Source organism: Dipodomys merriami, unplaced genomic scaffold (genome assembly GCF_024711535.1).
Source record: "Dipodomys merriami isolate MVZ:Mamm:240054 unplaced genomic scaffold, mDipMer1.0.p SCAF_22, whole genome shotgun sequence".
Lineage (NCBI taxonomy): Eukaryota > Metazoa > Chordata > Mammalia > Rodentia > Heteromyidae > Dipodomys > Dipodomys merriami.
This window is the reverse complement of record NW_027203604.1, coordinates 7,912,154-7,932,570: the sequence shown is the minus strand read 5'-3', so window position 1 is coordinate 7,932,570 and position 20,417 is coordinate 7,912,154. Positions and strand designations below refer to the sequence as shown.

General features: G+C 36.9%; 1 protein-coding gene across 5 annotated transcripts in view; it reads right to left on the bottom strand.

Annotated features, from left to right (window-relative positions):
• Positions 1-20,417, bottom strand: part of Brd10 (bromodomain containing 10) — a 100,545-nt gene that overhangs the window by 17,291 nt on the left and 62,837 nt on the right. For 4 of the 5 annotated variants that reach the window (XM_070033246.1, XM_070033243.1, XM_070033241.1 and 1 more), the window contains one exon: positions 20,112-20,201. The exons of the other annotated variant lie outside the window; for it this stretch is intronic. In XM_070033246.1, the coding sequence (XP_069889347.1) occupies positions 20,112-20,201 (90 nt within the window). The remainder of the gene's footprint in view (positions 1-20,111; positions 20,202-20,417) is intronic. 5 annotated transcript variants of the gene reach the window in all.

Here is a 20,417-nt window from a genome sequence, read left to right as displayed (position 1 = left end):
GAAAAACTTATTACAAAGTTATAAATTTTTAAAAAGAAATTTAGAGTTGGTAAGACTGAGTCTAATACAAAAATATTTAAAATCAAATACATATTGACCTCTGGCCATAAACTACAAATGAGCAATAGCTTTTCTGACAGATCAATTTTATTTATAAACATATAGAAAAGAAAAACTAATAATTGCTTTGTTTTTTCTTGGATGAAATTATTTAAAGTGTAAGTTTAGGGTGTGTGTGTGTGTGTGTGTGTGTGTGTGTGTGTGTGTGTGTGTGTGTGTGTGTGTGTGTGTGTGTGTGTGTGTGTGTGTGTGTGTGTGTGTGTGTGTGTGTGTGTGTGTGTGTGTGTGTGTGTGTGTGTGTGTGTGTGTGTGTGTGTGTGTGTGTGTGTGTGTGTGTGTGTGTGTGTGTGTGTGTGTATACCAATCCTGGGGCTTGAACTCAGGGCTTGAGCACTATCTCTGATCTTTTTTGCTCAAGGCTAGCATTCTACCAACTTCAGCCACAGCTCCACTTCCCGGTTTTTAGTGGTTAACTGAAGAGTCTTACCTTCCAGGGCTGGCTTCAAACCTTGCTCATCAAGTATTAGCCTCACAAGTAGCTAGGATAACAGGTGTGAGCCACTGGTACCCAGCAAGGGCATAATATTTTTTAGGTCAAAACTGTCTAAAGGGGGCTGGGAAGGTGGCTCAGTGGTAGAGCGCTTGTCTTGCATGCATGAGGCCCTGGGTTCGATTCCTCAGCACCACATAAGCAAAAAGAAAAAAGCCGGAAGTGGTGCTGTGGCTCAAGAGGTAGAGCACTAGCCTTGAGCTGAAGAGCTGAGGGACAGCGCCCAGGCCCAGAGTTCAGGCCCCACGACTGGACCCCAAAAACAAACAAACAAACAAACAAAAATGTCTAAAGTCACACAAGGAAGTATCTGTAAACAGAAATTTTATTTTTATTTTATTTTTTTGAGACAGGGTGCCATTGTAGCCCAGTGAGGCCTGGAATTCACTATGTAGCCCTGAAAATCAGGACCCTATTGAATGCAAAAATCCACTCTCTACTATATAATGTCATCTCTCACAAGTTAGTTCTCACAAAGACAATTTCTAAAGAAGAAATGGGTTATATTGTATAACTGCTTACATTTATATGCAGGTATCTTGTTACATAAGAACTAACGTCTTGGGGCTGGGAATGTGGCTTCGTGGTAGAATGCTTGTTTAGCATGCACGAAGCTCTGGTTTCGATTCCTTAGTACCAAATAAACAGAAAAAGCTAGAAGTGGTGCTGTGGCTTGAGTGGTAGAGTGCTAGCCTTTAGCAAAAGAAGCTCAGGGACAGTGCCCAGGCCCTGAGTTCAAGTCCCACAACTGGCCAATAAAAATCCAAAAAACAAAAACTAAAATCTCTAAAAATTTTATTTAAAAATTATAATTAAAATTATAGTGATTTAAAGTTTAGAAGTGAATTAAAACAAGTTAAAAGGAAAAACATCAAGCTACTCAAACACAAAGAATATTGATTTAATAAAAATTGTAAAAATTTTGCAATCTTTATCTGTACTGATTAATAGAATGAAAGATTAACATGGCAGTTAGATGGGTTAGTGAAAGCATATTGTGGAACAGTGGTATAACTTTCTAATTATTTAAGAATAATATAAATTATGCATATAATAAAACTTGACTTCTGATTTTACAAACAAGTATGTGAATATGGAGTCAAATGAGCTGTTTTCAATGTTAGTACTCTATTTTCAGAAATAAAAAAGTGTATTTTTTAACAGAAGGGCTGGGGGCATGACTCAAGTGGTACAGTACTTGCAAGGCAAATGCAAGACCCCTTGTTCAAATGCCAGTACACACACACACACACACACACACACACACACACACACACACACACACGTATATATCTATCTATTCCCCCTATGATAACTCCAGCGTATTATGTGAATTTAATAATTGAAATATCTACCAAAGGTTACTTTAGTGAGAAAATAGTATTTTTTAAAATAAATAAATTACAAAGTTTAACATAAAGGATTTCAAAAATACATGCTGAAACCAAATCATCCAATACAGTCTAAATTTGAAGCTTACCTTTAATTGCTTCTTGTCCAATGTCCACAGCAGATGCAGACTGCCAGCTCCCTTTCCATTAGATGCCTTAACTAACAAACCATGGAGGCCATTTTCTTATTTTTTTTTATTCATTTATATTTGAGACAGGCTTTCACTATGTAGCCCAGGCTGGCCTGGAACTTCTACATAGTCTGTTGACCATGAACTTGAAATCTTCCTGCCTCAGCTTCTTTAGTGCTGAGATTACAGATATGTGCCACCATTGTGGCCTATGGAAGTTTTTATAACCTTCTAGGAAATACTACAAAGAGGAGCTGATCCATAATCACAAGGTAAATCCTTTATTATATTATGCAGTTTTATGTTTTTGAAAACAATATATAATAACTTAGGGAATCATAAAGGAAAAATTATAAAAACTTATAAGACTACACAATATTGTAAAATGAAAAGCTCCATCAATGATTGTGAAATGAGTGGGGGTGGGGGAACTTACAACTAAAAAACAACTCCACTCTGCTACAGTAATCTGGGATAGGTATAACAGCACCAGCATAATACTGGCTAAGGGGGTTGCAAGGAGAGGGAGTTGCAATCTACTGATGCTGGGGACACTGGACGCCTAAGAAAGAAAAAGAAAAAAATAAACAAATTCTAGATTTATTAAGTATCATATCACGATAAAGGTATTTAACAAATTAGTAAATTTAGATGCTTTGCATGCTAGGTGCTGGTGGCTCATACTTGCAGTTCTAGCTACTCAGGAGGGTGAATGTGAGAATCAGGGTTTGAAGCCAGCTGGGGCACATAAATCTGAATAGACTCCTTAAAAAAAATCCTCCAATTAAGCAGTAATAAGCCAGAAGTGGAGGTGTGACTCTGTGGTTCAAAAGGTAGCGTACCAGCCTTAAGCACAAAAGCTAAGAGCTCTAGGCCATCAGTTCAAGCTCCAGTACTGACATACATACACACAAAAAAATTTAGATGCTTTGTATGTTACACTTAGTGAAAGTCACACTACTATGAAATGACTTATGTAGATTTTCTTGTAATGTTATATTTAATTAAAAACAACTATTAACAGTTAAATTAAAAAGTTACAATCATGCTAGGTATCTGTGGCTCACACCCATAATCTTTGTTACCTAGGAAGCTGAGATCTGAACATAAAGGTTAGAAACCAGACCAGACAGACAATTTTCTCTCCAATTAACTCCTCTCTCCAATTAACCACCCAAATAATTAGGTGGAACTGTGGCTCAATTGGTACAGCAGCAGACATGAGCCAAAAAGCTAAGCAAGAACTCTATGCCTTGTGTTCAGGTAGCATTAACACACAAAAAATTAAAACTACATATAATGACACCAAGAAGTCTCTTAATAATTGAAATTTCTTTTTATTTTTATGGAAATGAATGTATTTTTATTGCAAAGAATATTATGTGTATATATAAATAAAACTTTTATTACCAACTAGTGAAAATCAATAAAATTTGTTGTGCCAGGCACTGGAAACTCACACCAGTGATTCTAGCTACTCAGGAAAAAGATATCTGAGGATCATGGTTCAAAGCCACCCTAGGTAGGAAAGTCCATGAGACTCTTATCTCTCATTAACGAGTAAAAAGCAGGAATTGGAGGTTAGGCTCAGGTAGTAGCTGGCCTTGAGCTTAAAAGGTGAGCAATGCAGTTAAAAAGCTGTGAGGCCTTGAGTTCAAGCCCCAATACCAACACACACACACAATTTCAATGAAAAGTCCAATATAAAAGTAAATTCATAATAAAAGTATAATGCTACTTTCCTATATGTTTTTCTACAAAGAGTATTAAGAGGATAGAAACACAGATCACAAAACAATTTTTATTATAGACTTGGTTCTTGTCACATACGTAAATTCTGTGGTAGAAAGGGATTATCAATATATTATTATTAATAGTATCAGTATATTATGATTTTCAAATAAAATGCAAATAACTTAGAAAAGCTACATGGATCCTATACAAGTTATCTCATTTAAAAACACCAGAAATATACAAAGGTAGCTTGCAAATAATCTAAACTCAGACATATAAAAAAACATGTTAAGTATTTTATGCTATGCTTTTTTAAAATTAAAGACATCTTGAAGCCAGATGCTAGTGGCTCAGGCCTGTAATCCTAGCTACTCAGGAGGCTGAGATCTGAGGATCATGGTTCAAAGCCAGCCTAGATAGAAAAGGCCTGGTTAGACTCTTATCTCCAATTAACCACTCAAAAACTGGAAGTGGTACTATGGCTGAAAGTAGTAGAGCACTAGCCTTGAGCAAAAGAGCTCAGGGACAGTGCACAGGCTCTGACTTCAAGCCCAACAACTGACCCCCTCCACCCCCCCAAAAATCTTTATTAAATAGAAGGGTTACAGTTACGTAAGTCAGGCAGGCAAAGAGTACATTTCCTTTTGGACAATGTTACTCCTTCCTTTGCTTTCTGTTTTATGCTATGCAAATATTTTAATAAACTATGTGAAAATCTTCTAGTCTAAGAATATTAACAATATTAAATGAAAAGGTAATATATTCAGCAAGTATTCCTTTCCTTTCTTTCTTCTGTCTCTCTTTTGTACTGGTACTAGGGCTTTAACTCAGAACCTTATTCTAGCTTGATCTTTTTACTTCAGGTAGCACACTACCATTTGAGCCATGTCTCTTGTTCCCACTTTTTTCTTGTTTACCTAGAGAAATCATAACCATATTCACATATTCTGAACATTTATATAGTTTAGGGAACACATTATTGAAGTAATCTTCTTATTATATAGTCCTTTAAAAAAGTATTCACTTTGATAGTATAATGAAATGTTTGCATAGTAATATGGAAAAAGTTTAAAAGTAATTTTATATTGTCAGAGGTTCTAATTAGCTACCCTGTGCTATTATTTCCTATTGAGATACTCTCACCAATTTTCATTTAAGACTAATAAGAAAAAGAAAAGCATTTACATTTTATTCTAAAGGCACCTTGTACTGAATATATTGAATAATATATAATTCAATTGTATTTTTATATTAGTGTTAAAATACAAAGTGTAAAGGACATCATTACCACTATGATGACAACATTCCAAGTTACTGTATCTTCTTACTTTGAACAGTAGGAAAAACTAACAGATCACATTGCTTGCAAGTGAGGCAGTTTATTAATGGAAAAAAAATCTAACAATGCACATTTAATAGGTCTACTACCATTTTCATTTACAGAGAAAAAAGAAGTGTGGACTGAAAATTTACCACAGGTAAGTGTAAGAATTTGACTCTACTGAGTAAATTGGTGGTAGCAAAGATGCTGACTAATGTTATCACATCTATACATGCTATTAGAAAGAAAACAGGTGTGTAGTTAGCACAATCTAACTCACTAAAAAATGCTGTTTATCTTTCTGTATATCACCTTTATAATAACAATAAAAATTAAGTGCAAAAAATGCTGTTTATTTGCCATCATCAGAGCACAAAAAGTTCCATGAAAGTGACAACTGAATTGGGAACATCTTTCAAAGAGAAGTCAATGTCTTACTTTTACATTCTTTTTTTTTGTTTGTTTGCTTTTGGTTGGTCGTAGGGCTTGAACTCTGGGCCTGGGTGCTGTCCCTGGAGCTCTTCAGCTCAAGGGTAGCTCCCTACTGCTTGAGTCACAGCACCACTTCTGGATTTCTGGTGGCTAAATGGAGATAAGAGTCTCAGGTATATTCCTGCCTGGGCTGGCTTTGAACTGAGATAGCCAGATCTTTGTCTCCTGAGAAGCTAGGATTACAGGCATGAGCCACCAGTGCGTGGCTTGCATTCTTTATTGTAACATCTAGTGGAGAATAGGCCCATAATAAATATTCAACTATATATGACAGGTTTCTTCTTTAGATGCAATTTTTTTTTCTGGTACTTGGGCTTGAACTCAGGTATCAAGTGCTGGCTTAACAGTTGGCACTGTATCATTTAAGTCATGCCTCTAGCTGGGCTTTTTGCTGGTGAATGGTGAATATGTCTTGTACAATTTTATACTTGGGCTGGCTCTGAACAGTGTTCCTACAACTCTCAGCCTTCCAAGTAGTTAGGATTAGGTGTGAGCCACTGGCACTCAGCTGCAAAAGATGTCTTTAAAGTCTAAAAGTAGGGCTGGGAGGGTGGCTCAGTGGTAGAGCACTTGCCTTGCATGCCTGAGGCCCTGGGTTCCATTCCTCAGCACCACATAAGCAAAAAGAAAAAAGCCGGAAGTGGCGCTGTGGCTCAAGTGGTAGAGCGCTAGCCTTGAGCTGAAGAGGTGAGGGACAGCGCCCAGGCCCAGAGTATAGGCCCCACGACTGGACCAAAAAAACAAAATAAAATAAAGTCTAAAAGTAGAACTGTATGATCTACAATAATACTCTTGGGCATATATTTAAAGGAATTTAAAGTCAGGATATGATAGATGTATGCAACAATGTTTACTAAAGCACTATTCACAAGTGCAAGCTATGGAATCAACCTTCAACTGATCAATGGATAAAGAACTGTGATATAAGCTGGCACTGCTGGCTCACACCTGTAATCCTATCTACTCAGGAGGCTGAGGTCTGAGGATCCTGGTTCAAAGCCAGCTGGGACAGGAAAGTCTGTGAGACTCTTTTTTGACATTATCTTATCCTTGGTATACTGTGAGTTGAGTCAATCTCTATTTTAATTTTTTCTTTCCTTCTTCCTTCTTTCTTTCTTTCTTTCTTTCTTTCTTTCTTTCTTTCTTTCTTTCTTTCTTTCTTTCTTTCTTCCTTCCTTCCTTCCTTCCTTCCTTCCTTTTTTTTTTGCCAGTCCTGCAGCTTTGAACTCAGGGCCTAGGCACTGTCCTTGAGCATTTTTTTGTTGAAGGCTAGTGTTCTCTACTTGAGCCACAGAGCCACTTCTGGCTTTTTCTGTTTATGTGGTACTGAGGAATTGAACCCCGGGTTCATGTATGTTAGGCAAGCACTCTACCACTAAGTCACATTCCCAGCCCCTCTGTGAGACTCTTATCTCCAATTAACTACCAGAAAACTGTGGCTCAAAGTGGTAGAGTGCTAGCCTTTAGCAAAGCAGCTCAGGAATGACTCCCAGGCCCTGAGTTCAAGCCCCACAACTGACAAAAAAAGAACTGTGATATATATGTATGTGTGTATACACACACGTACATATGCACATACATATATGTATATACAATATGTATATTGTACTAAACATACATATTATACATTAGTATAATATACATTAGTATACTAAATATACATATTATAGATTAGTATAATATACATATTGTATGTGTATATACACATACAATATGTATATGTATATGGACAGAACTGAGAACACTGTATTAGCAAAATAAGGCATATTCAGAAAGACAAAGGTCATATGTTTTCTCTCAAATGTGAAATTTAGGCCTAAGATGTATGTAATAGTTAGACTAGGGGGAACATGGAGGAAGGAGAGAGAAACAATGGTGGGGGTGAGTAACAGTGACAAATATTGTGTCTATGGTTGAAGATGACAGAAGGAAATCCATGGGAAAGTATTGAAGAACAAGGCGAGGGAGAAGGAATTGGAAAAGAGAGCAATATAGGCTGTTAATTGGATCAAAATACAATATGTAAATGTGTTAAATATCACAGTGAAACTTCTTTGTACAATTAATATACACTAATGTTTTAAAAAAAAGTAATGTTCCTAAAATATATCTTGTTTTTCAAAATGAAAACAATTTAACTCTTTATGACTTTGAACAAGTTAATTGTGTCATGTTTTAAGATAACAACCCTTTATTACTGAGGTTAGTAGAGTGTTAATATATTTGTGCATTAAATGGTTATTATTATCCTTACAGATTCCTAAGACTAGTTTTTGTATGTTTTAAAAACTGTCTTTAAAAAAAATCATGTTATTGATAAATCCACCTTATAAATCTTACTGTCCTAACTAATAGTAATTGTGACTATTTGTTAGAGTGTATCTACATTAAAGAAATTGTTTCTACATGAGGCCTTTTCTCTTTTTGATGTATTATTTAGCTGTGGATTCCATGTATGTCTATGCTCTCTGCTCAATTCTGTGTTAATTTTCATATATCTATATATATCTATATATATATATGTTACATAATGTATCATGCATTCTTTTTACAGTCTTGTAAAATGGTAAGAAAGTTTTATAGCATTCAGTACTTTCAGTTTTGATAATATTAAAGAGGAGTTACTAAATGCAAAAAAGCCCCCAAAGCAAGACTTACTATAGATAAATCAAAAATATTCTTTGTGTACTGGTATTAAGACTTGAACTCATTGCCTGGCCTTAGCTTTTCTTGCTCATAGCTGGCTCTCTACCCCTTGAAACATAGCTCCACTTCTGGCTTTTTGCTCGTTAACTGGAGATAACAATCTCATGAAATTTCTTGCTGAGGCTGACTTTAAACTGATTGTTGATCTCATCCCTCTGAATAGCTACGATTACAGGTGTGAGACACTGGTGCTTGAAGGATAAGGCATTTTTTTTTGGGGGGGGGGTCCGGTCGTGGGGCCTGAAATCTGGGCCTGGGCGCTGTCCCTCAGCTCTTCAGCTCAAGGCTAGCGCTCTACCACTTGAGCCACAGCGCCACTTCCGGCTTTTTTCTTTTTGCTTATGTGGTGCTGAGGAATTGAACCCATGGCCTCATCCGTGCAAGGCAAGTGCTCTACCACTGAGCCACCTTCCCAGCCCCAGATAAGACATTCTTAAATAATTCAGTGAGTAGTTAGTTATTTCATCATACATTGTTTTAGTTTACATTTTTGGTCATATAGCTCTCCTTTCTGTTACATTACATAACACGACATTGTATTCTATTGTATTACATTACATACAACGACTTTTCATTTCTATTTGTGTGTGTGTGTGTGTGTGTGTGTGTGTGTGTGTGTGTGTGTATGAGAGAGAGAAAGAGACAGAGAGAGACAGAGACAGAGAGAGGGTGAAGCATGAGTGTACTGTGGCTTGAACTCATCTTAAGATGCTGTTCCTTAAAGTTTTTTTTTTGCTCAAGGCTAGTGCTCTACCACTTGAGCACAGCTTCACAAGTGGCCTTTTGTTTGTTGGAGATAAAGAGTTTCACTGGCTTCAAATCATGATCTTCAGATCTCAGCCTCAATAGCTAGGATTACATGTGTGTACACTAGTATCCAGAAATAATGGCTTTTTTTTTTGTTGGTCGTGGGGTTTGAACTCAGGGCCTGAGCACTATCCCTGAGCTTCATTTTCTCAAGGCTAGTGCTCTACCACTTTGACCACAAGACCACTTGCAGGTTTATGGTTGGTAATTGGAGGTAAGAGTTCCATGGACTTTTCTGCCCAGGCTGGCTTTGAACCCAGATCCTCAGATCTCAGACTCCTAAGTAACTAGGATTACAGGTGTAAGCCACTGGCCCCCAGCATTTTTTTTTTAAAGATAGGGTCTATATAGTGCTGGCTTGCCACTAGCATAGTCTGGTGTCAAACTTGTGATCCTTCTGCCATACCCTCCCAAAACTATTTTTTTTTTTTTTTTTTTTGTCGGTCGTGGGGCTTGAACTCTGGGCCTGGGCGCTGTCCCTCAGCTCTTCAGCTCAAAGCGAGCGCTCTACCACTTGAGCTACAGCGCCACTTCCGGTTTTCTGGTGGTTTATTGGAGATAGGAGTCTCACGGTCTCTCCTGCCCGGGCTGGCTTTGAACCACGATCCTCAGATCTCAGCCTCCTGAGTAGCTAGGATTACAGGCGTGGGCCACCAGCGCCCGGCTCCAAAACTATTATTTTAAATATGTGAATCTGTCAAATTTTTCTGTCCTTTATGAAAGGATACTGCTATGTAGTCTAGGCTAGTATTGGCCTATAATACACAATCCTTTACTTCACCTTCCCAAGTGTGGGCATTATAGGCAGAATCACAAAACCAGGTGTTGGTTAACTTTTGATTGTTCATAAAATCTGTACATTAGAATTCCATTCTATTTCTCAACACATAAACATGTAACTAATGGAAAGTGTGTTAAGTATCTAGGGCATGAGTGGGGAATGTCCAGCTCAAAGGACTTCATATGTTACAAGACAGGACAGACAAATTTTTCTTGTTGGTTGCCTACAGCCTAATTGTATTGAAAATTTTGTATGTCCTGAAAATGTTATAAATATCTCAATGATCTTTGGCAGAAAAAGGTTCTCCACTCCCGAGTAATGGTTGGCTTTTAAATAAGCACAGCTTAGAAACACAAGATTAAATATTTTATGAAAGTATATGAAGTATATGAGGCTCACGCCTGTAATCCTAGCTCTTCAGGAAGCTGAAATCTAAGGATTGAGGCTTGAAGGCAGCCCAAGCAGAAAAGTCCACGAGACTCTTATTTCCAATGAAAACTACTCAGAAAAAGCCAGAAGTAGCACTGTGACTCAAGTGACAGAGCACTAGCCTTCAGCACAAATAAAAGAGGCTCAGAAACAGCACCTAGGCCCTGAGTTCAAGCCTTAGGACTGGCAAAAACCAAACCAAACCAAAACACCCCCCAAAACCAAGCAAATTAATAAAAAGTATATGAAGTGTTGGGTGCCAGAGGCTCATGCCTATAATCCTAACTACTCAGAAGTAAGATCTGAGGCCAAGTTTGAAGTCAGGTTGGGCAGAAAAGTCCTGGAGACTCTATCAATTAATTAGCAAATAAACAATCAAGCTAGACTGGAAGTGTGGCTCTAGTGGTAGACAGCCAGCTGTGAGAGAAAAAGCTGAGAGGTTGATAGGCTCTGAGTTCATGCCCCAAGTATAGTACATGGAGGTAGGTCATGTGCCTGTAGCCCCAGTTTACTCAGGAGGCTAAGGCAAAGGCCACTTGAGCACAAGAGTCTGATGGCAGTTTAGATAACATGTCAAGAACTCTTGTCTCCTAATTGGATTAAAATTAAAAATCTATCCCAAGTTTAAAATAAAATCTTAAACTGTAGCCAGGTGCTTGTAGCTCACTCCTGTAATCCTAACTACTCAGAAAGCTGAGATCTGAGGAACATGGTTCCAAGCCAGCTGGGCAGAAAAGTCTGTGAGACTTTTATGTCCAATTAGCCACCAAAAAGCCAGAAAAAAAAAAAAAAACAAACCTCTGGTTCAAGTGACAGAGTACTAGTTTTGAGCAAAAAGAAGCTCATAGACAGAGCCCAAGTCCTGATTTCCAGCCCTGCCCCCACATACCATAAAACAAAACAACAATGAAAAAATTCTTATGCTATATAACTTCAAGTTATATAGCATAACCAAGTTAAGGGCTTGGTTTTAATCTTTGGATTCCTACACTATGCATAGTGTACTATTCATAGTACACTATAGACAATGAGTAAGTATTTGTCTAATGAATAAGTGTAGCATCTGTAAGACAGGAATAAGAAAACTTGTTTCTAAAAAAGCAAATTAAAAAAATTTTAAGTGACTATAAAGAAAAAGTGATTCCTCTCAACAGCTGAGTTAGTTTCCAGTTTCATTAGCCAGTAATTAGTTTAGCAGAATGGTAGGATAGGAAAATATCACACACAAAACCTTAAAACCTTAAAAACCTTAAGTAAAACTAATCTTAAAAATGATCTGGGGCTGGACATGGTGTCTTATACCTATAATTCTAGTTACTCAGGAGCTGCAAGACTGAGAGGATTGAAGCTGAAAGCTAGCCCCCAAAATAGTGAGGTTCCATTTTATTAAATAAGTCTGGAGTAGTGTTGAGTGTCTGACAACTACACAGGAGGCTACAGATAGTATGACCTTGATCTTAGGTGGTTCTCAGCAAAAATATGAGGTAACACCTGAAAAACAAGACAGCAAAAAGGATTTGTGGTATGGCTCAATTAGAGTACCTGCCTAACAAAATGAGAGGCTCTGAGTTTTAAAAATCCAGTACAATCAGGCATAGTAGCTCAAGTTGTAATCCTATATACTTGGGAGGCAGAGAACAGGGGAATCATGGTTTAAGTCCAGTCTGGGCATAAAAGTTTGAGACCTCATCTCATTCAATGACTAAGTGAGGAGGTGATACATACCTGTTATCCCAGCAATGGAAACACAACAGCTGGGCACAGTAGCATGCATTTGTCATCCCTAGTGACACAGGGAAGTACAGCTCAGGCGAGCCCTGGCATAAAGTGAGACCCTACCTTGAAAATACCAACACATAAAAAGGGAACTGGAGGCAAGACTTAGGTGGTAGAGTGCTTGCTTACCAAGCATGAGGCCCTGAGTTCAAATCTCAGTACCACCAAAAAGAGAATAAAACATAGCACTGCCCAAACAAAAAAGAGTAATTTAGAGATTAAAATTGTATCTATAACCAGAGCCATTAAATAAAGTTAACTAGGGTTTACATAGGATTCTAAATGTTCCCAAAAGTTCCTTACACTGCAGTAAAATAGAGCTTGTACTTTTAAATAGCTAGCTATAAAATAATGATTTGATGCATCACTATATGGCAATAAATGGGCTATGGATATAAACTAGAGAAAAGGGGAAAACCCCATAATCTTTCGTTGTAATAAAATTTCTTTTTATAGATGTTACAGCATAAAAATAATGCATAGTAATTTATTTGCCATATATTAGACTTTTACCATATATGATTATATTTTGAGTCCATGCAAATTGATGCTATAAATGAAGTGGCTTTTTTTTGGGGGGGGGTTCTGTCGTGGGGCTTGAACTCTGGGCCTGGTTGCTGTCCCTGAGCTCTTCAGCTCATGGCTAGCACTCTACCACGTGAGCCACAATGCCACTTCCAGTTTTCTGAGTGGTTTATTGGAGATAAGAGTCTCATGGGGGGGCTGGGAAGATAGTTCAGTAGTAGAGCGCTTGCCTTTCATGCATGAGGCCCTGGGTTCGATTCCTCAGCACCACATAAGCAAAAAGAAAAAAGCCGGAAAAGGTGCTGTGGCTCAAGTGTAGAGCGCTAGCCTTGAACTGAAGAGCTGAGGGACAGCGCCCAGACCCAGAGTTCAGGCCCTGCGACCAGACCCAAAAAAAAAAAAAAAAAAAGAGTCTCATGGGATGTTCCTGCCTGGGCTGGCTTTGAATTGAGATCCTCAGATCTCAGCCTCCTGAATAGCTGGGATTATAGGGGTGAGCCACTGGCACCTGGCTAAATGAAGTTTTATAGGAGGACTTGACAATATTTTTCTATTTATCTGTGTATCATTCCTCACTATATCTTCAGACGTTAAGATTACATCTTAGTTCTGAAAGTAAATTAGAAAAATATATAAACATTCATGTTGTCTGTAACTATGAGTCCTACACTAAGTAAGGCAAAAGGCAAATAGTCAACATACTTCAAAGAGGGCATTGTGGACTAAGACTGAGGAAGCTAAGGTCAAAATCTTTCTTAACCATTGATGGAATTATGAAGGATAAACATTTATCTTACACCAGCATTCCCATTGAACCAGAGTCTGAATTATAAGTATATGATGTTATAGATGTAGTGTTATTTCACTTATTTCCACCTAACTTCCAAAACATCAAATTTTTTGTTCCATAATAAATTGCCAGTGACAGACAGGATGAACTAATAGGGATTATTTCAGGGTTTTCAACCTTAGCACAACTGACACTTAGAGCAAATGATTCTTTGCTGTGGTGAAAAGCCTTAAACAACTTAGAATCATTAGAATGTGGATGTTCAACAGTATAGTATCCCTGGTCTCTGTTTATTACATTCTAGTACTGATTGTGGCAACCAAAGCTTCTTCAGACATTGCTAAAAGTGTTGGGGGTGAGGCAAGAGAGATGGGTAGTAAAAGAAAATCCCTAGTTGATAACTACTGCTTATAGATAACTGCAAAAAGTGTTACTATCTCTGGTCTAACTTAAGAGATGTTTCTTGTACTATAAATCTAAATTCCTTCAACAGTAGAGCTTAATTTCATTCACTTAAATTTTCTTTATAATTATTTTTAGCATGTTTTTACCTGATATAATCACATATATTTATTATTTTGTATCTGTGTAAACTTTTTCATATAGTAACAATGACCCACTGATATTTCATTTTACCAGTTATATACTACTGTATCAATATTTATGATGTCTAGTTATCTCCCTACTGTTGGACGTATAAGCTGCATCCAAATTTCCATTATTAGAGGCAGTCTGCAAAACACACATTATTGTGTTAATTTACTTTTATAAATTTGTGTGTGTGTGTGTGTGTGTGTGTGTGTGTGTGTGTGTGTGTGTGTGTGTGTGTGTGTGTGTGTGTGTGTGTGTGTGTGTGTGTGTGTGTGTGTGTGTGTGTGTGTGTGTGTGTGTGTTTAGGAAAGAAATGTTGAGAATAAAAGTTAAATGCTGCTGGGTGCTGGTGGTTCATGCCTGTAATCCTACCTACTCAGGAGGCTGAGATCTGGGGGTCAGGGTTCAAAGCCAGACTGGCATGAAGTCTATGAGACTATCTCCAGTTAACCACCAGAAAGCCCGAAGTGGTGCTGTGGCTCAAAGTAGTAGAGAGCTAGCCTTTAGTGAAAGAGCTCAAGGACAGTGTCCAGACCCCTAGTTCAAGCTCGACTACTGACAAAAACAAAAACAAAAAACTTTCTGCACAGGCTAGCATTAAACCCAGATCTTCAGATCATAAGTAGCTAGGATTACAGACATGAGCCACCAATATACAGCTTGAAATAAAATCTTTTTGTTGTCAATTTTTTATTTTCTTTATATCCAATTTCTACATGGTTCTTTCTATATTGAAGAATAGACTTCTTTGAATATGTAAACTATGATATGAAATATAAATTAGGTAGATACGATAAAAAGCTAAGAAATAAAAGTTTGATAAGTTTTTTTTCTATTTAAAATGCAATAGTGTCTAACAAATTACAAATAAAATAGGAGCAGGTAGTATTATTAAGATAAATAGCAGACTATCTTTCCTGAAAGCTAATAATCTTATTACAGCAGAAAGTATAATCCAAATAATTATGCAAAACACAAATTTTATCTCAACATTAAATACAGTATTATAAGATAGAAATGATGTTGAGTTACTCTTAAATGAAGTGATGGAACCATCAAGTAAGACCAAACAAATTATTTTCCTCACTTCACATTATTAACCATAAATGGAATTAATTATCTTTCAAGAATGAATAAATACTCTAGAGTTTTAAAAGACTATATATCAAAGCTGGGAATGTGGCTTAGTGGTAGAGTGCTCACCTAGCATGCATGAAACTCTGGGTTTGATTCCTCAGTACCACATTAAACCGAAAAAGCCAGAAGTGGCACTGTGGCTCAAGTTGTAGAGTGCTAGTCTTGTGCAAAAGAAGCTGAGAGATAGTGCCAAGGCCCTGAGTTCCAGCCCCAGGACTGGCAAAAAAAAAAAAAAAAAAGACTGTATATATTTCCACTGTAATAAACAGTTCAATGAGAAAACCTCTGAGAAGTTTAAAGGAAGATTTTTTTTTTTTTTGTCAGTCATGGGCCTGAACTCTGGGCCTAGGTGTTATCCCTCAGTTCTTCAGCTCACGGCTAGCACTCTACCACTTGAGCCACAGAACTACTTCTGGCTTTTTCCTGCTTATGCGGTGCTGAGGAATCGAACCCTGGGCCTCGTGCATGCAAGCAGTCTATCATTGAGCCACTTTCCCAGCCCCTAAAGAAAGATTTTTTAATGTAAATATAAAACTGCTCTGAAATATAAAATGTTAATTTTTGTATGTGTCCTGGGGCCTGAACTCAGGGCTTTGGCACTGTCCCTGAGCTCCTTCTTCCCAAGACTAGCACTCTACCACACTTCCACTTCTGTTTTTTGGTAGTTTATTCGAGATGAGTTCTTTTGGTGAAAAGAGAGTTTTCTTCCAGAGCTGGTTTCAAACCATGATCCTCAGATCTTAGCTTCCTGAGTAACTAGGATTACAGGTAATACACTGGTGCCCAGCAAAATCTGTTAATTCTTAAAAATTTTTATTTATTTATTTATTTATTTTTGTTGGTCGTGGGGCCTGAACTCTGGGCCTGGGCACTGTTCCTTAGCTCTTCAGCTCAAGGCTAGTTAGCTCTACCACTTGAGCCACAGTGCCACTTCCAGCTTTTTCTGCTTATGTGGTGCTGAGGAATCGAACCCAGGGCCTCATGCATGCAAGGCAAGCGCTCTACCACCTTCCCAGCCCAAAATCTGTTAATTTTTAAAACAACAACAACAAGGTGCTGGTAGTGGCTCATATCTATAATCCTAGCTACATAAGAAGATGAGATCTAGAAGATGGTGATTCAAAGCCAGTAGAAAATTTCTTGTGACTCCATCTCTAATTAACCAGCAAAAAGCTGAAACAGGAGTTATGGCTCCTATGGTAGAGTGTCAACCATAAGCAAGATCACTAAGCAAGAATGCGAGGTCCCAAGTTCAAGTCCCAGTACTAGCACAAAAAACAAACAAACAAACAAATACACCCCCTTCTCCTTTGTCCCCATTATTAATCTTAGGGCTTGAATTCAGGGCCTGGGCCCTGCCCCGGGTTTGTTTGTTTGTTTGTTTGTTTTCTCTCAAGACTACCATTTGACCCACAGCTCCACTTCTGGCTTTTTGGTGGTTCATTGGGATAAGAGTCTCATGAATTTTCCTGGCTGGGCTGGCTTCAAATGACAATCCTCAGATAAGATTTCTGACTAGGTAGGATTACAGGCCTGAGCCCCCAGTGCCTGGATAAAAATAATTTTTTAATGGAATGTTGATCTAGGTGAGAAAATGGGATCAATCAGTCTTCCTCAGGAAAAACTACCTGGAAAAGCTCTGAAGTGGCTAAGTATTTATATGAATCTATATTACATCTCTATTCCCTGCGCGAGTAATGACATTTATGACAAGGAAATATTTGAATGGAACATGTATTCTTTTCATTGTTTGAGATATGAAAGTAAATGATGAATAGCAATTTAACATTGACATTAATATTATATCTTCCTATGGAGAGCAATATTAATACCTCCTTTATCTGACAATAGTGAAGGAAGCCTACAAGACAAGGAATAAGTCAAAACAGCTACCACTATCATCTAGTTCATACATTTTATCATTAAGTCCCTTGGGTCCTCACTGAGTCAAATTCTAGTAAAAACGGTTACCTGCTTTCTTAATCCACAGAACATCAGCTAGGGCAAATGTATTAACACACATGAGAATGACAATTGACAGACAGCCTGGCAAAGCAGAAAGACAAAGGAAAAGAAAAACCAAAAATACAAACAATGCAGAGAGGCAGAGAATTTCTCTATTAAATGTATAAGGATTTTAGTAAAAGTTTAAACTTCAGTTATTTTTAGAAAATTCAGTTAAGTGGAACACCTTAACAAATGAATTGGTATTAAATGTTAATACAAATACACAATAAACTTCTTTGAATTAACTAACATTTAGCATATTCAATATTAGATTGTATAAAAAATAGAGAATAATAATGAAGTATAAACTTTGTCTTTGTTTTACATTGTGAGGTTATTTCATTGGTTCAGATAATTTGTTCAGGGCTGGGAAGGTGGCTCCATGGTAGAGTGCTTGCTTTGCATGCATGAGACCCTGGGTTTGATTCCTCAGCACCACATAAGCAGAAAAAGCCAGAAGTGGTGCTGTGGCTCAAGTGGTAGAGTGCTAGCCTTGAGCTGAAGAGCTGAGGGACAGAGCCCAGGCCCAGAGTTCAGGCCCCATGACCGACACAAAAAAGAAAAAGAAAAAAGAAAAAGAAAAAGATAATCTGTTCATGTAAATCTTGTAGGCAGTTTACACCAATGTGAAAAAGGTCATAGGTTGAAAACCTCAGTAAGAACAGTTCCAAAAATTTCTATTTGTTGAAGAGTAAGAAGCATACTTTAAAACCAATATATGAATATTAGGGGCTATGAATAAATTTAGAGAAACAAAATGTAACCAATTAAACTCTGTATAATCTAAAAGTTTTCTAGCAAACATGCCAGTTAAGTAGTACACTGTATTTATGGTTTTGTTTCCTTTTACTTTTCTTCTATTTGATACTATAAAGGAAGTGAGATGCTTAGTCCTAATTCCACTTCATCAAGGAAAGTGAGGTGGGTGGCTTTACAAAAAAATCCCTAGAACCAAAGTCTTTTTCTCCCTATAATACATCCTATAAATACTTATATTAACTATGCTTAAAATCATGTATTAGAAACAAAAATTCTAATTTACAATATAGGAAAAATAAAGACATGCTTAACTGCAGCATAAAAAAGATTTGACAAATTTACTTGACAAAATGCTTTTTAATCATGAGATATGGACACCTACCTAAAAACAAGTAGCTTCTGTGAACAATTATATATCACACCTTGATTTAAAAAAATACTCCTTCTTAGTGAAGAAATTAATCTTTACATACTTTACGAATATATAGTATTAAATAAGTTGAAAAATCTTTCGGCTGCAAAAAATATTCTCATTAACTTTTTTTGAGAGCAGCAGTAAGTGTGTGTGTGTGTGTGTGTGTGTGTGTGTGTGTGTGTCACTAGGGATTAAACTCAGGGCCTCATGCCTACTGAAGCCAAGCTTCCAGCACTTTTTTGCATGGGTTATTTTCAAGGTAGGGTGTGGCTTTCTGCCTGGGTCAGCCTTGGCTTCAATCCTCCTACTTGGACTTCCCCATGTCCCTGATGATGACAAGTGTGTGCCACTGCATCCAGCCATTGTACTTCCACATAACTCAAACAACAGGCATATCCCACTGTGCCCAATCATTGGTTGAGATGGGGTCTTATGAACTTTTTGCTTTGGCTGGCCTTAAACTGCAATATTCCTACCCCTACTCCCATTTCTGATTCCCATGTAGCAAGGATTACAGGCTGAAACCACCAGGCCCAGCTTAGTTATAGTAAATTTTAATCAAACATCGAACTCTTCTACATCAGGAGATTGTCTAGGTATCTATAGTGTACATGAAAACATAAGGGCTTAATAAGGGTAAAAATAATTTTAATGCAATTATTTCTAAAATATACACTTTTCCTCATTTTCTCCGATAGCATGTTGAATATTTTCTTGCTAATTATTTACTATCACTATGAAAATTACTTCTGAGATCTACAGCAATACTCTTAGGGGTGTTACATGTGAGACTGCTAAAATGTTTAAGATTTGATTTCACTTTAGTATTTAAAAAAACTTAGTAGGTTGTACTTTTATGGTATTTCAGTCTCTTCCCTTCAGATTGCTACCAATAAGTTTTTCCAAAGAAATGACTATGACATATCTGATATCAAGCTTGCTAAATCACTAATCATATTTAGTACATATTGACTTCAGTAGATGACGAGTATTGAGCTCAAAGTAGTTCCATGACATTTCTAAGGCATAAAATTTTTTTTAAATGATGATTTTCTTCAGTGTTTGAAGTCTTCCCCATTTACTTACTGATGTGTAATTGTGTTTCAAATCTGTGGCATTACCCAACTATAAATGTTACTTAAACAGCTGTTACTCATTTACTATGTAACAAAATAGAGCATTTTACCAAGCTGGGACAATACATATAATGCTGTCATGCTACAATCCCTCAATAGCAGTAAAAAATAAAAATAAAAGATTATGAATTTAGAATAGTGAAAATTATCAAAAGCTATCTCAATATCTAGGGCCCAATTAAATAGGTTACATATGTTTTTATGTTACACTTTATTAAAATTTAATGTTAATGTGGCTATAAATTTCCATTAAATACATATAATTATTAAGTCAGAATATTTGTAAGATAAAATTACTAGTTAGAAAACAGTTAATATAAGGGAAATATCTAAAATAATACCTGATATAAACCAGGCAAACAAAATTAATTTTCTTGCCCATGGCACCAAGTTTTTGCCTATTAAAAGTGAAAACTACACCACACAGGAGAAACAAAAGAAACAATGTTTCTATCTTTCATGGAAAATTTTCATATAATTCTTGAGAATAAGTTTTTATAAAGGCTTTAGAAAAAAGCAGGAATAAATTTTAATGCTGATAATAATAGATAGAACTTTGGGATTAACACCTACCGATTTTTTTCTACTGTTTTCCAGATCTTTGAGTTCATTCTCGATTTTTGTGATTAATTCCCTGAGTTCATCAAGATTAGTGCAAATAAGCTAAAATAAAACACAAAAACACAGCTTGATAACACATAATATAAAACACCCAAAACGTGGTAACAGAAGTCGTTTTAACACACACTGAGTTCACAATTATTTTTCTCTGCAATAGTACAGCAAGGAACACTCCACAGATACATGTTAAGAGGTATTCACTTGTTATGATATATGAACTTCAGTCTTAGTATAAAATAAGGTAAAACTTCAACATTG